Source organism: Rhipicephalus microplus, chromosome 1 (assembly GCF_043290135.1).
Source record: "Rhipicephalus microplus isolate Deutch F79 chromosome 1, USDA_Rmic, whole genome shotgun sequence".
Lineage (NCBI taxonomy): Eukaryota > Metazoa > Arthropoda > Arachnida > Ixodida > Ixodidae > Rhipicephalus > Rhipicephalus microplus.
The window spans coordinates 277,729,042-277,746,369 of NC_134700.1; the positions used below are offsets into that span (position 1 = coordinate 277,729,042).

The 17,328-nt window shown below is 44.5% G+C and overlaps 1 protein-coding gene across 1 annotated transcript in view; it reads left to right on the plus strand.

Annotated features, from left to right (window-relative positions):
• Positions 1 to 17,328, plus strand: part of Reck (Reversion-inducing-cysteine-rich protein with kazal motifs) — a 55,341-nt gene that overhangs the window by 12,415 nt on the left and 25,598 nt on the right. Inside the window, exons 2-6 of the mRNA XM_037417380.2 lie at positions 5,934 to 6,016; positions 9,307 to 9,388; positions 10,824 to 11,066; positions 12,868 to 13,022; positions 14,901 to 15,029. Coding sequence (XP_037273277.2) covers positions 5,934 to 6,016; positions 9,307 to 9,388; positions 10,824 to 11,066; positions 12,868 to 13,022; positions 14,901 to 15,029 — 692 coding nt within the window. The remainder of the gene's footprint in view (positions 1 to 5,933; positions 6,017 to 9,306; positions 9,389 to 10,823; positions 11,067 to 12,867; positions 13,023 to 14,900; positions 15,030 to 17,328) is intronic.

The following is a 17,328-nucleotide window of genomic DNA, read 5'->3' on the forward strand; positions in this document are numbered from 1 at the left end:
CTCCCTATCTTTTTAATCCCTACTTACCCTCATCTCTTGTGCAGAACTGTGCCGTCTATTCAGAGAGAGGCGGTAACGGAACTGCGCTTGTTTCTTCTTTATCCCTTTTCAAAAATCTCTTATAAACATGCTCACCGAAAATTGTCTCAAACTGGCGGCGTACTGTAAACAGCACAAGTGGATTTCTGAGCGTTTCGCACTGGCACGGTCTCTTGACGACGTGCGCTGACGGCTGTACGTGTTTCAAATGGAGGGCTGGATTTATGAAACGATGACGATTCTAGTCGGTTTTACGACCTGGCTCCTAAGTTGGCAGATAAGTGAAAACACCGAAATACAAAATTAAATAAACTGTTCATATACATCAATACATCTGATTCCCCATAAAGACATTCAAGTTAGTACATTCGAGAGTGTTGTAAATTATATTCAGAGCTGTATAGAGATAAATGGTATAATATCTACGTATCGTGCACAATGAGTGTCAGGAACACATGATCCAATGTGGCGCGTCTACCGATTAGGACAAGAGATGTTGACATTATAATCATAGATATGGACGTACGCCTGTGTTTACGTGGCGAGTATACTTCATAACATTGAAGAGTAAGGTTGCTTCCTTTCGCTGTAGTAATCTATTGTCTCGCGTTTTAATTCAATTTTTCGTGTTCTCGCATTTGTGACTGTGCCGGAGAAGCGTCTGATAAAATGCGTACACAAATGAATGGCTGGGAAGAAATTAAGGAAAAATCACAGAATATCCACGGAGTGAATGATGATGAGTGTGACGAAACGCTGGAGGGTTGCATCGCTAAATAGTGAACCATCCGCGAATATCGTCCACTACATCATCAAAGACGGGACAAACACTGTGTACATTTATTCAAGAAATTTTATTACTCGTAAGTGGAAGGTGGGGCTAGTCAAGCTGCTATAGCGCAGCTTTTTTCCTACTTCCCATGCCACAATTGTTTCTTGTTTGTGTAAATCACGGTGTATCGTTGTGGTGAAATAAATTTCAACTTTCAACTTTCAACTTTCAACTTTTACACGTCGCTTCCGTTTCCCCTTCTTTATAACCGTTTTATGATCGGTGAAGTGGTGGATCGGTCATCGGCGTAGCGTGATATTTGCAAGGCGGAAGTCGTGGGCAACTTGCAAAGGTGGAACGTGCAAACAAGGAATGGACACAGTGGGACAGTCTATGGTTCTTCAACGCGCATCTGGATACAAGTACACGACCATCTTGCGTTCCATATTGGCTACTTCTCAACAGTACTCGCTTTATGGTTGGTGAAGGGGTGGATCGGTTATGGGACGTAGTGGGATGTTTGCAAGGACGAAGTAGTGGGTAGTTGGCAAAGGTGAAACTATAGGCGGTCAAGTAAATACAAACAAGAGATGGAGAGTCCCACGCCTTTAAGAACTTCGCCCCTAAAGTTCGCTCATTCGCCACTTGATGGCGCTTCCTGCCCCACAGGTGCACAACGTTACTGTAATACGCGCATAATAGAAACAGCCCAGACGAATGATATTGCATGAAAAACTCTCGGTGCAAGCAGAACTCCTTGGGTGACGGACCGTCACGGAACTGGACATGTACGAGCACTGATTCCCAAAATAAAGGGAGTTGCAGAACGCACTCTGTTCTGAAAGCAATACGCCAGACACTCTTTCCATTATAACACCGCACGCGCCTTCTCTCCCCCTCTCTCCGCAGCCGTGCGTTGAAGAGCTATTCAATTCGCGTATTGACGCACGTCAGAAGAACTGCAGAGCTCTGTTCTATGTTGGGCTGCGCGTAAGGGTTCACAAAAGGGGGTGGCGCGTCTCCTTCAAGCCCAGAAGCCGTCTTCCCCCGTTTCAGTCCTCTTCTTCGTCCGCTCTAATCGCGCCCACTCCTGCGGCTCCTCATGCTCGGCTGCTTCGTTTCCGCTCTGCCTGTCGCGATGAGGGCTCCTTGGAGGCCGCGGTAGCGCCCAGAATAGCCTGCATGCACCCGGTTGCGGAGTCAGCGCCGTCCGCCTTTTACGCCGACTGACGCTTCACGTGTGCTCGCACACACGCAAACGAAGAGGCTCCTGTAAACGGGCCCGGCACACGCGCCAGGCCGAAACAATTTAAAAGGCCCGGTCGACGATGCGGCCCGGCCAGTGACTCAATGTGGCGTGTTGCTTTAGCTGCAGGGACCCCCTCGAGCTGAACCTGCTCGTGAGCTATTACACGTAAGACCCCCTTCTTGCAAGCTAGGCGTATTATAAGTAACTTCTCGTAAAATGCGAATCTTACGCCACAAGATAACCCGTCGTATGGGTGTTTAACTTTTATTTGTATAGTTTGCTGTTCCTACCATCGTAAATTCTTGCGCGGCAAACGTGGGTGTTCATCGGGTTGATGTTCTAGCTCACTTAACTAATTCAGGCTATCTTGTCATTTTTTTGTCTTCCATTTTCTGCCTGAAAATATTCAGCTTTATAGGTAAATTGATATCCTGCAGCCATGCAGTGCTTGCTAATCATGAACAAAAATAAAAGCCAGTCGATAATGGCAAAATAGCGCAAGCAACCAATCATGCAGTGTCAATGATCTCGTTTTTTTTTGTGTGTGTGTTTTCTGCTTTGCGCTCGTCACAGAGTTTTCCAGCTTTCTTGCGCCTTTTTGTTGTGTTGGGAAAGTACGATGAGGCCCGCCTAGGGACCTTTCGTTTACTTTAATAATAAATCCTGCATAGAGATCCTGGCTCGAGAGTTTACGCTTCTGTTTTGTTGTTGTTTTTTTGCACGCCATACTAAGCACTTCCCCTGAATAATGACTGCCGTCTATGGCCTGTTTCATGAGATTCTCGTGCACCTTCTTTTTTGTGACTTTTCTTTTATCGATATTGTCTCGTTTAGTGATTTTCTATTGTCAGTGCCCCCTCTTCCCCAACACATGCAGCAGGCAACCAGTTAGCCTAAGAATTAACTTCCCAATGTTTCATTTATTGCTGCCCCTCCTTCAAGTTTAACTTGGCTCATTACTTTTGATTTGTTGGTACCTTTGATCAATCAATAAATCAATCAATCACAATAAATCAGTCAATCACAATCAATAAATGAATGAATCAATCAATATACTTGCATCTCGCCCAATAGAAAATATTACATTTCATTTCATTTTATTTACCCTCAGTGCCATATGGCCATATGACATTGCATCATAAGGCGACGATTTGAACTTGATCCCATCAAAACGGCCAAACAATCGACTCCGACAGCCGATCCAATCACACACTTACGCAGGCCATACTGCAGATTGGATCTATCTTCCAAGTTTGTTGCGAAAATGAGAAGACTAGAACTACTGTACATGATGGCAATTATGTTATTGGCATCACCTTTGAAACTGGGGGGGGGGGGGGGTACGGGTTGCCACGTGAGCCTGTCCTTTTTGTTTGCTAGTTTGTTTGTTTGTTTAGTTGTTACCTTAAGGCGTTCCTTCATTTATTGCACTCTATCGTTTTGTTTATGTTGTTCATGCTGACCCGCAGGTCGCGGGGTCGAATCCCGGTGGCAGTGGCTGTATTTTCGATGGAGGCGAAAATGCTGTAGGCCCGTGTGCTCAGATTTGGGTGCACGTTAAAGAACACCAGGTGGTCAAAATTTCCGAAGCCCTCCACTACGGCGTCTCTCATACTCATATGGTGTGGTTTTAGGACGCTAAATTCTGCATATCAATCAATCAATCAATCAATAACTACACTGGTTTTGTCAATCTGATTTCAGTTCTTTTTTTCAGAAACACTCTAACCGTATATAGCAAGCTTTAGTTACTCACCAGCTAATACTTCAACCCACTTTAAAAGCCCGGACTACTAAAAATGAACGCCTTCCACGTGTCCTGTTGGGCAAATATCCTCGCATTCATATTCTATTACGGCGTGTTGAGTAGCTTCTGGAGTTTTATTTTTGCAATGGGCAAATGCCCCGTATTGCTGTAACCACTTGCTATATTGCCTGTTCGCGTGCACGTGCATTTGTGTACGCTTTTGTGAACGTGCGAGCCTTCAAACGAATGCGTCAACAAGTGGATACAAAGCTATGGACAAATTTTACCGCACTTGCGTCACGAAAATGCGGTGGCGCTGTCTTGGTAGGCAAAAGACGCTCTGCTTATCCGCAGTTTCTGATGCATTTTCAATAATGTATGTGGTGTTCTTAGTCAAGCAACAAAAAAAGAAAACGGTATGCCGACGAGCTGCGTCGCGGTCGGGTGTGAGTCGCGTCTCACAACTTAGTTTTGTTTGTTGGCGCACATCGCAGCAATCAGCGCTTATGGCTTTCACAACGCTTACTGCGTCTCACAACGCCGTTTTATTGGCGCACATCGCAGCCCTAGGGGCTTATGGCGGAAGTTGCGTGCGGACGTCGCTATAATTTTACCCATAATGTCGACATCGGCCTACCTGTGTTTACAAACATGGAATGGGTCTATAGGCGTGGCTGCACTTCGCGACGCGCGCGTTCTAAGCCAGTCATCTTTACACGCTATTACGACCCAAATTTGCATTCACCCGGCTTCTATACCTACCTCGATCATACTCAAGTGATAGTTGTATATTCTATAAGTTCCAACAACGCGCGGAGAGAGCCCTCGTGGAGTGCGCCGGCAGTGACGTGAGACAAAGCGCGCCCCGATTGCTCGCAAATGAGCGAGAGCTGCTGAGTGGAGTCTGAGAATGATAGCGTCGATGGCTCAAACCATATGGTGAATCCATTGCACTTAGGGCGAAAAGATCTTAGTGAAAGTATTCGTAACGAGAACGTGTCAATATTTTTGTCGTTGTCGACGAGATCTCGCTGTTTCCACGAATGAAAGAGCCGGAGACCTTCATCAGCCCGAAGATGAAAAAAAAAAAAAACTATACACCGCGAAAATAGATGCATGCTTCGCGGGTATATTGTTCACTCGTCCACGCACCCGCCAGTATGGGGGAATGGAAACTTTGCATTCAACGAAAGCGGCAGCTTTCGCAAACATTTGTCGCTGTCATGACCATTAGGACGTACGCTATTTTGTATTGTAACGAATGTCTCTTTGCTAATGCAAAGATTTCCTTTGGGAACTGCCATGATGAAGAGGATAGATGGGGAGGGTAGTCCGCTGGCGTTAAATAAATTGAAAGCCAAGTGTCTCGTTGAGCAAACTGCACTGTTCAGCGATGTACACGATAGCGTCGACACTAAGTGCTCGTCGTTCGTTTTCTGTGCGCCTCGCGTGTTTCCTACAGTCTCTGATTTACTTATTATTTCCGCGTATTCCGTTCACAATGAAACACCATGAAGAACATGGCGTTGAATTCCCAAAAATCTTGAAATATTCGCTAATAGTTAACTAAAGATGTCAAATATCTTTATTTAACTAATAGATTGAATAAAAAATAAGAGAAAAAGGCGGGCTTTGGGTATAACAGTAAATCACATACTGGTAAGATATTAGCGCTGTCATGAATGTGTAGCTATTAGTACACTGAAATACACAGCCGCACACTTAGCAATATGATATGTTAACGACTACACGTCGTGTCCCCCCCCCCCCCCCCCCCCTGAAACTAGGCTTGAGTGGACGTTTTCGCGATGCTCCTTAGACATTCCTGTTGTTTGCTTAGCTGGTAAGTTGTGGCAGTGTGGAAGGGGACGACGTGGGCCTGATTTCCGACCACGCATTTCAGTAGGCATCGAAATGCAAGAACACTCTACTTAGATTTAGGTGCGCATTGAGGTAGCCGGATGGTGCAAATTAACCTGGAGTCGCGGCGTGCCCCATAATCTTGTCGTGGTATCGGCACGTAAAAAGAAAACATTTGTTACATGTCATAAATTTCCCGATGAGACATATTTTTAGTTTGGGTTACAGTGAATGTTCCTCGCCTTCTACCTCGATGTCTGTCGCAGAGTTGGAGCTTGCCGAGCGCTGGTACGGGCGGCCCTGTTGCCAGCGAGCTCGACTGGAAGGATGCCGCCGTGCATGCCTGCAGGTATGAGTCGTCGCATCCTTTTGATCAATCAATCAATCAATCAATCAATCGATCAATCAATCAATCAATCAATCAATAAACTAATCAACCAATCGATCGATCAATCAGTTTTGTTTCTCATTTAATAATAAAAAAGGCATTGCTTGAAAAGCCCCAGAATTCCACGCAAGTACCTGCTCCCTGCAGAACAAGCAATGAAACCAACAATCAATATGCCCGTATACATTGATTGCCGCATCTTTCTTGTTCTCTTCTGCAAAAATATTTGGTATTTTTGTTAGGCTTGAGGGAAACTAGAATGAGAAAGCTAGATCAGAGCTTGAAGGAAACTGGGAACTGTATTGGAACGTACTAAGAGGGGTCATGATGCGATGAATGCCTTTAATTGCACCACAGTATTATTGAGGACTAACACAATATTGGGCACTAAAAATACACTGCTGTCATGTCACTCACAGAAGGGGTGAGCAAAAATATCGCAATACAGAAGTGCACAGATTTTCCCTTTATTATCCCTTGCAGTAAGCGGGACTGTACGAGATGACAAAGCGTTGCGCTTACTACTGCTAAAAAGTATAAAACCTGGAATGTTTTAATGCTACGTGCGTAAACGAGCACAGATAGTTATTACACCACTCTGCGTTTGAACTGTTGGCGGCTAAAGCTTTGATATCTGATTAATTCTTAATTCGCAGTGAGTCCGAAGGGTGAAAGGTCACAGGTCAAGTAACTCGGAGTAAATCATGTGTTCATGCTGGACTGTTTAGTGTCCACTGGACTAGATAAGCGTTTGTGACGAGCAGCCTATAGCCACCAATCTTTTTCGAAAATTTTTATTTTTATTTACTTACAGATACTGCAGGCCCTACCCGGGCCTATGCAGGAGTGGGATACAAACAGTACATTCAAGCAATAACTAGTAAGACACTGGAGTACAGGGCATAAATGAAAGAATACATAACTATCAAGTACAGGAAAGTCAAATATATTTTCTCGCTGTTCAACAGAACTGCGCACAACTAAGAATATTTTCAACATTTGTAGCCGGATGAATTGCACTCAAATGACACTATTTTCAGCATACATCACTTATATGGTGAAATTAATCTTTTCTATCTGTTGAGTGAATGAAGCCGTCGAGGCAGCATTCACTACATATATAGGGTGGGGAGGAGGGGCAACTCTTTTTTTTTATGTGTGTTCGTGCGTACGTTTGTATGTTTACTTGTATATTAACGCGATTGTGTTGAAGAGCTCGTTCCGCAGATATTCCGGCGTCGACGGGGGCGTCGTTAATTGTGGACGAAAAATCATCATCTTGTGCGTGATCGAAAACTTGAGAATGATGCAAATAAAATAAATAATATTATTCCGGATCCGAGTGAGGATCAAGTTCAAGTTGTTTGCGTGGCAAGCAGGTGTTGTACGACACAGTCATGCGCCTCTTTTTCGTTCGTGGTATTTAATAAAGTATTCGCGTAGTGAAGGCGAAAGTGAGAACAAAAATACAATCACATGGCGACAATAACCGCTCAAGCGTTACTGAGAAACACCCATTGGCTAACACAGCGCGAGTTCTTTGCCTGTTTGGGTACACAGTTAAAATAACTTTGTATGCTTGGAAATGCAGTAAAAATAACGTTTATGATTTACAGGCACACGCGTCTTGTATACAGGCTTTACAATATAACATGTGATATCGCAGTAACATTACGTGGTACAAGCGTACATAGCCATCGGCTGCCAGAACATGCGATTCTCATAACGCCTGCGTGGTTTAAAGGCGGCACCCTATTACAAAAGGTACACACATTATTGCGCGTATTTTCTTAAGACCACGTAGCGGGTGCATAGCAATTTTAAAAACATTTAACGCGCAAGTTCGCTCGTGGTTTCAAGCATGCCAACCATTACACATAATCATGCCATATGCGAAAGCTTCACTGACACAAGCTACTTTAAACTATATCGTTGACACTGTATCATCATCATCATCATCATCATCATCATCATCATCATCATCATCATCATCATCATCATCATCATCCTGACTACGTCCACTGCAGGACAAAGGCTTCTCCCACTTTCCGCCAGTTAACTTGGTTTTCTGCTTGCTGCTGCCAATTTATACCCGCAAACTTCTTAATCTCATCTGCCCACCTAACCTTCTGTCTTCCCCTAACCCGCTTCCCTTCTCTGGGAATCCAGTTAGTAACCCTTAATGACCAGCAGTTATCCTGTCTACGCGCTACATGCCCGGCCCATGTCCACTTCCTCTTTTTGATTTCAACTATGATATCCTCCACCCCGGTTTGTTCCCTAATCCACTCTGCTCTCTTCTTGTCTCTTAAGGTTACACCTACCATTTTTCTTTCCGCGTCTCGCTGTATAATGATCCGCAATTTAAACTTCTCGAGTAACATCGAACAATAAAACTACGCACTAAGTGGCTGAAGTACGCACTAGGAACAGGATATCGCAATCGTGTTCAACTCTTAAAGCAGAGCTTACGGGTTCCCCAAGTTTTTTTTTTGTATCCATGCGATATTGGAAAACTTCAAGAAAGGAAGGGTTAGAGCCTCAAGGCTACGCCTGTATGTGCAGAATTATATGAAGTTATGACGTATGCTGTGGGTAAAACCTGGGATAGAAAATTGTGAGTTTGAGCGTTCCGTCGCAAAGGGAACTCCAGCAACCGAGCTGTCTGACACCATCTTAGTATTTTTATTCGTTTCAGTTTACGATATGTTTCTCTTGTTCATGCTTGTTTTTTCGGTAACCATTTACCGTTTTCTTTTAAGCTGCACAACGTACAGCTTAAAATTGAAAATCTGTAGGGGCAGGGACCTTTGTCAAGCTGCTATGATAGCAGCTTTTTGCTACTGTCCTACGATTTGTTTTAAATGAATGCTGAAATAAAGAATCTTAATCTGAACATTGAGCAGCCAGGGTGATATTAACGTCCACCTCTCCACAGCAAACAAGGCAAAACAGAACAAAACTGACGAGAACTGAACGAGGGACGCGCACTCTTGATCATTCCCGAGTAGGTGGGTCATTTGCTTTTCAACCAAGTAATTTACGTGAGTGCTCGTTTAATTTTGACCGCAAACAGAGAGAGGTCAGACGTGATCTCGACGAAGAGCCATTTAATTTATAGATCTTTATTTCGACCCTGATTGAGTTCGTTTACCTTGTTCACTGTGAAGCATGGTGTTAAACTTGCTTGTTGCTTTAAAGTTTTTAACTGTAGATAGCCTAATGAAGTGCTTTGTGTTGCGGGCGCGCAGGCGCGCTCAGCTGACGACCTGGAACCATGGTGTCGACGAAGCGACGAGCTTGACCTGCAGGTGTGCCTAGAGGGCCGTAGTGGTGAGAGATTTTGGTGTATAATTTCTTTTAAAACATTGATGTATAATTAATGAAAACTAGTTAACTATAACTACGATGCGTTGGCCACTAGTGATTGAGTGAGTCAGTGAGTGAGTGAGTGAGTTAACAAACAATAAATGGCATATTAAGTCGCAATGAAGTCTGTAGAAGTTCTTGCTTCTGTGACCTGCAAATACTATAAAGCGTCCTTATGAAATACGACTAAATTTGCCCTATAATTGCTTCCTCAAGTATGTTGGGTAATGATTCCATTACTCTAGGTCATTGGAGAAAGTATATAAAATTTCGTGTCCTTTTGTGTGAGTTTGAAAAAGAGGGAAAAGTAAAAAGACATGAAGATGAAATCAGGCTTGCAACCATCTCCTTAGAAATCAGAGTGGAAAAATAAGAACAGCAACGCGAAATTTAAAAAAAAAAAAAGATAAGAATTTACGTGCGCGCGCACAGACAGGACACCATGTGGCGTTAGGTGGTCTCCGCACCCTGTGGTCTTTAATAGATAAATGAAGGTCATATTGGCTTTCTGCGCAAACGGAGATCTCGTCCATAGTCACAGAATACGCCTGTTTTCTCCTGTTGGTTTTCAAATACGTTAATGATCCTGCACACGTACACCGGACTAAAAATGTGGGAAACGTAGCCTGAGAGCCATTGCCTCATTCCCTAATTGTCGTTTCTCAAGGCCAAGTCCCATGGTGACGTAGACCCTGCTAATATAATAAATACCGTAATCAGAAGCAAAAACATTACCCGATCGGCTAGTTGAGGGTGCATTGTTGTATAGCAGCACAAGGAACAAAAGAGGAAGAAAGGCAAGGATATTAACGAGTCTATAAGTACCGGTGTGCTACCCTACACAGGGGAAAGGGGTGGGGAACTTTTAAAGATGGAAGAAGATAGAGAGAGAGGATAGCACGCACACACCAAGTCACACACCTCACAGTCATTGTAACCCCGTCAGTTTATAATCGTAGCGAGAAATTAGGAAGGCGCAGGGCATCTTGTTTAAGCACTCTGAATCTGTACCATGCCTTTTTGGTTAACTGTTACGTCTGCTTTGTTATTCTTTATTAACTATCAACACCAAATGACGAGGGAATGCTCCCGGGCCGCAAGCTTGAACTTTCGCATCGTTTTGGCCCTCTGATCACGAATCACATGTTAGTTTTTCTGCTTTTGAGTTCTTGTTTATTATGCTACACATTAGCCTGTGCTATTTCTGCTTTCGTGCATACCACAGTTCCGATGTATCCGGGGGGAAGGTAGCAACCTCAAGCAGCGACTGTGGGGCTATTTTTCCCTTCTCCTCAGCCATGTATTTTTTGTATGCATGTCCGAAATAAAGACTCAGACTCAGATGACACACCTAAATCTTAGTAGGTGCGTATGAATAGCTGCATGGTACGTGGCACAGGGCTGGGCGCTTTGCAGCGGACGGGCCGGCGCGGCCTGGAGAGCTGCTGCGCCCTGGCCAGTACGGCAGCCTGCCGCCGTCGCGCGTGCAACAGAGCGCGGAGTGAACAGCGGACGAACGAGAAGGGACACAGAGATCTCATGAGACTGCAGCAGCAGCACAGGCAAGAAGAGGGACAGCCGTGCGCCGAGCCCCAAGTGGTACGATGCCTGCGGAACGTCACATCTGCCAAGCAGCCACACAGTAAGTGCATTTATCGCTTACAAACTCTCTCCCTAATTCCCCTCTCCCCCGTGTAGGGTAGCGAACTGGACTTAGTCTATAGTTAACCTCCCTACCTTTCTGATATTTTTGTTCTCTCTCTCTTGCTCCGCTGCGTGTTTACAAAGTTAAATTTATAAAAAAAGTCAAGAAATGTCGATGGCCGGAACATGTGTACCACCTACCATAAAGTACGCGAACAATTGAGGCCCGCCGTGAGGTACGCGAGCGGGCGCTACCCACCACGCAACAAGTTAATGTAGATGTGTCAACAAGCGCGCACGATGGTGTCTAAGCAGGTATCTGGACTCCAGTGGGTACCCTATTATTGCGTCACTTTTGTCGTCATCATTATATGGGGTGGAAAGTTAGCAACAACAAAACAAAACGATAGTATGAAAGAGGAACATTCCGAATAGCAACGGAAATAGGTACTCGGTTAAGAAATATGCGTAAGAAGAATGAAAATAATGGTGTAACATAAAGATAAGAGAGAAAGAGAGAGTGACAGGAGGAATGACGTAGTCGCATTCTTGTTTAGGAGTGACAGCACCATTCAGTCCATATTATTATTTCTTGAAAGCACAGAATCGACGTTTTACATGGGCGGAATGAATATTGATCTGTATTCCGAATAGCTTGTCGGCGGCTATGCAGCCATCCTCATGTGCTTAATATATTGAGATTCTCTCTTTCAATCGCGTTGTAGTTAAAGTATTGTATTTGCATCCCTTTACAGATGTAATTAATTAATTAATTAATAATTATTATTCAATCAGTGGCTTTAATAACAGGGAAGCTAGAGTAATTTACATTTTTTAAAAGTAAAAGTGAACTACTCCAACCTTTTCAGCTGTGGCTCGGGTGCTCGAAATTGAGCTGGTGCACCCTCCTATATACGGCGTCATCTTTGTCAGTTATCATGAGACGCTAAAAAATTACAGCATATCCACGGTGTGAATGATGATGAGTGGGGCGAAGAGTCCGCCCGTCCATCCGTCAGTGTGTCCGTCTATCCATGCATGCGTCCATGCATCCGATCGCGTTCGAGAACGCAGACGGTGCGCGGGGAACACCGACGAGACGCGAGCCAAGGAAGCCGTGCGCAAGCCCTTCAACGCGCCCACCGCTCTGCTTCGTTCATGCCCCACAAACGATTCGCCACGTACGGCGACAATCCAGGATACTGAGAGAGGTACTCGTTCTCCGTGCACTCAGGCAAAACACGCGCAGCAGCCAATCAGAGATTAGCGGCACTTCGGAGAGTAGCGAAAGTGGTAACGCCATTCAGGAAATGTGACGAGAAAGGGTCATTCATTTCATTTGTTTTCTTTTCTTTCTCGTCTCTTCTCTTGGTTAGGCGTGATGACCAGTGACAAGGTTAGACTAAGAGGAGCTTCGCACCTAAAAGAAATGAATGGGTAAGCTTCAATGAGTATGTTTTGTTTTGTGAACTCTGCCAAAATAATAATAAATTTTAGCGCTAAGTTCATCGCAGAACGTGGACGGACGGACGATCTGCGTTCAGTCACGGCCACTGTGCGCTGTATCATGATGTCCGTTGTGAAAGGGGCACCAACATTGCACAGAAGCACTAACATATCAAACAATCAGTGACGTAAACGCTGTTACGACTACTGGTATTTGCAAAATTAGTTTTACGTTTGTCGGCGTGTAGGCTTGGGGACTTCTTCAACCGTGGTCATCCCGTAGCAATTCATATTGCGCGTCATTGTATACTTGACAAGTGTATGATAATGAAGGCGTCAAACGTTTTTCGCAGAGCTTCACTGCTGTGCCCAAGCACCTAGCGGACAATGTCGAGACGCGTGCCTGCGAGTGCTGCGCCCCAAGGAAGTCACACCCGATGACGTCACCGATGATGAAGATGCCGTGGATGCTCTGCTGGCCGGAGGATGTGCGGCACCAGGTTTGCACGTGAGTGTTTTTGAGTACAAAAGAAAAACAGAGAGAGAGAAAGTGTGAGAGAGAGAAGAATGTACCACAACATAACTTCCTTTTTTGCACCAAATCAAAGTGGACAAGGGCACAGAAAAACGAGACATGCTCAAACACTTCTGCATGTTTCGAATAACCGACACCAACTAGCCAAACCCGCATCCTAACACATCTACCGAGAGAGAGCGATTGCCGATCAAGTATGCCACGTGCTATAGCATCACCCGTAGCGAAATCACTATACCACAGCCACTGCCACAACCGCCCCCGGAAGCCTGAACTTCCGCCCGCAAGTAATCATTCTTCATTCAGACCGCAAAGGACTGGAATCGTCTTTCTGCTGATGTGGTTCACCACTCCTGCCATACACATTTCAAAACATGAATAAATATCATCATGAGCTAGCTACGGCCACCCATCACGAACCACTTGATGCACAAATAAATAAATAAATAAATAAATGAATAAATAAATAAATAAATAAATAAATAAATAAATAAATAAATAAATAAATAAATAAATAAATAAATAAATAAACATATTTAGACACCACCAAACAAATCTGACCATGCGACTATGTTTTGTAATTGCGGGTCTTAGGACAATCGTATGTTTGCCCCTTTCCCGGTGCCCCGTTGATTGAAAACTCGCAGTCCGTGTTCTACATTCGTCGTTCTACGGACGTAGAACGGTCAGAAGAGTCTATAGGGCTGAGCGTGTCGGAATACACCATGATTACGAGTCATTAGCATCGCGAAAGACAAGAATGGTATAAAAAGAGGGCACGTGTGCGCTCTCTTCTGTCTTCTTGGGCATTTCGCGCTGCTAAGAAGTCGAAACCGTGACCGTATCTTTGGGAAAATAAATCTGGGAAGAAGGGTATTGTTCAGAGACACACAAGAAAGAAATAACTAAAAGAAAGAGACAGGGAGGTTAACCTAGACGAACTGGTTTGCTACCCTGTACGGGGGTGGGGAAAAGGGTCGGAAAGAGGATAGATGTAGAGCGATATAAAATAAATTAGGAAAAAAACAACCACATGCGCACACATTCAGGGAGTTCTGATCATAGTCGTTTGGACAGGCCGGTTGAACGCAAAAAGCGCAGGAGCGCCTTCACAGCCTTCTTCTGCAACATAAAGTCCTGTCGGCAGCGCAGGAGTCTTTTTTCCGAAAGATGCTGGTTGTCCAGCTCATCTAGTGCTTTGCAGAGTGACTGTCTCTGCGAGCAGTATTGTGGGCATTCACACTGAATGTGCCAAGTTGTTTCATCACTGCCACAATGGTCGCATGCAGCAGTGTCAGCCATTCTTATGCGGAACGCGTACGCATTGGTAAATGCGACGCCCAACCATAATCTGCACAGCATAGTAGCGTCTCGTCGGCGTCAATCCGGAGGAATTCGAAGACTGAGGGTTGGGTCTAAAGTACCTAACCGTGCATGGATGAAATTTGACTCGCTCCATTGTGACGTGGTGCGCTTGCGAGCAAGCATGTGGAGTTTCCGTGCAGTGTCAGTTCTGGAAAGCGGAATTGATATTTCATCGCTTTCAGAATGGGCAGAACGGGCAGCTCGATCGGCCCGTTCATTGCCAATTATTCCACAGTGAGTTGGAAGCCATTGAAAGGCTATTTCATGTCCTTCCTCAATGAATTGGTGAGTCTTTTTGCAATCTCAAATACCAGCTGTTCGTACGGGCCGTGGCGTAAAGGTGATAAAAGGGATTGCAGTGCCGCCTTTGAGTCACTGAAAATTGTCAATTTTTGTGGCTGTTGGTCGCTAATGAATTGCAATGCGGCATGAAGAGCTGTGAGCTCTGCTCACAAAGTGCCACACAAATTCCCGGCCTGGGTGCAGGAGCGCCTGTGGCAGTGTTTTCTCGGCTGGCGCAGCGGACCCTCCTCGCAGCTGCTGCCGGCTGACGGAGCCAAGCTGCAGTGCTGTCTCAGGGCCGCCACGATCGAGTGCCAGAGGATGTGTTTGCGGGTGAGATTTATTTATACTTCGTTCTTAGTCATCGTCCTCGCTTTTTTCCCCCTCAAGCCTTCGAAACACTTTTGGGACGTTAAGCCCCACATATCAATCAATCAATCAATCAATCAATCAATCAATCAATCAATCAATCAATCAATCAATCAATCAATCAATCAATCAATCAATCAATCCTTCGAAACACTTTCGAAGGCTTAAGGAGAAAAAAGGTTGTTCCTTCATACTGAATATGAAGGAACAAGCTTAGGCAAAATGTATCTTAAACAGTAGCACCTGTTAGCGGTTACCCCGTCTTGATCTAGGACGTGAATGTCTGCATTCTGTACGCTTCTAATGCAATTTACATAAACAGGCGGCCTGTTGATCGGACAAAGAACTTTTTTTTGTGTGCAGCTCAATTTTGACGTGATAGCAGTAAGGAGCTCGTTGCGCAGAAGATCCGATGTCGGCGTCGGCGTCATTGACTGTGAGCGAAGAATCAGCATTCTACGTCATCAAGAAATCGATAAAGAACCAAAATTAAATCCATAATAAAAATACTCAGCCCGTATGAATGGGGCAGCAAATGTGTGTATCAAAGGCCCGCCCTGTACGAAGCGCTCTGACACATCTAATTGTCATCACTTGCAAGAACATCAACGAAGTGAGCAGCTTCTTGGGTTCGCTTGTTAGCTTGCGGATGCGTATAGCGGGCCACTCGCTGATTTCTAAAAGTAAGAATTATGGCGTAGTGGACCCCGTGTACTTGCAGCAGGCATTCTAGGATAGTTCAAAATGGTCAATGTTACGCGCGTGGAATTTCGTTTCGTTGAGCTGCTGTCCGCCGAGAACCGAAGTCGGGCCAGCAAGTGAGAAGGTGATGCGCATAGGGTCCGATTACGCCATTGCGTTCTACCTGAACCCTTTCAGCCCTGAAATTTTCATTTTTGTCAAAGACATTCTTATGACGCATTTTACTAATACTTAGGGGCTCGGAAGACCAGAAATGAAAAATAAAATTAGGCAGTAGTGTATGTAATTATGCATTTACAGACATGGCACTAATTAGGTAATCATGGCCCTGTAGTCATGAAATAACCAGAATGACAAATTTATTCCTGCTATGCCTCAGAGTGCACAAAACCTGAACCAACGTAGTATTTGAAAGTGTGGGAGCTCTTGAAACAGCTTCAGGAATTCAACCCGAAAATGCCGACTTCCTGCCTCTGCTTGCCCGCCTCGTCGTCAACGATGACCTCAGTCCAGCTTCTGATTTACGGCTCCAAGCTCCGCAAAAATAAAGCGACAGTTGTGTCAGTCGAAGTGGGGATAGTTGAAGAAGCGCTTCTCCAAGAATGAGTGGGCTTTATATCGTTTTCGAGGTTCTAGGTGAAATTTTGTTTGGTGTCGTCAATTGGCGACAGCAGGGCTGAAAGTTAAAGGGAAACTCAGGCATGCTCTAAAATTCCTTCTCTTGCGTAGAAATTAATTATTAATAAATAAATAATCAATAATTAGTCAATTGATCGATGGATCGGTTGATAAATCAATAAACTTAAAATAAGTTTTCAGCAAGAAGCCTGTAGAACATGAGGCTTCGACAGGATGAGCCCATAAGCTTCTACAGTTGATAGACTTCAGGGTATATCTATCACACTACGTAGTACTGTGGCAGGCTTTGGCAAAAATTGTCTTATAAGATCTTGATGTACTGCATAACTCAACTCCTATAAAAAATCCAGATTTATGAAACCACGTAGTACTGCGCCCTAAGGCAGGCTTTCAAAAAAATGTCTTTTAAACTGTTGATATACTGCCTAAATAAACTCTTAGGAAAAAATTTATTATGGCGCAGATTCCCATGTAATTAATGATTTGATTGATATGTGGGGTTTAACGTACCGAAAACACCACATGAATATGAGAGACACCGGAGTGGAGGGATCAGGAAATTCGGACCACCTGGGGTTCTTTGACGTGCATCTAAATCTGAGCACAGGGGCCTACAGCCTTTTCGCCTCCATCGAAAATGCATCCGCAGTCGATATTTGATCCCGTGACCTGCGGGTCAGCAGCCGAGTGCATTTTCCACTGGATCACCACAGCGGGAGTAGTTTACTATGTACATTGCAAATACTGCAACAAAAGAAAGAAAGATAATGAGGACAAATGTTATCGGCAGAGGAACGCTTTATATCTTCTTCTTGCGAGAGAAAAACATAGAATAAAAAGGTGACCGAACGAAACAAAGGCAAACTAAACACTCATAATTGAAAATTTTGTTGGAGCGCACTAAAAAACGGACGGACAGAAG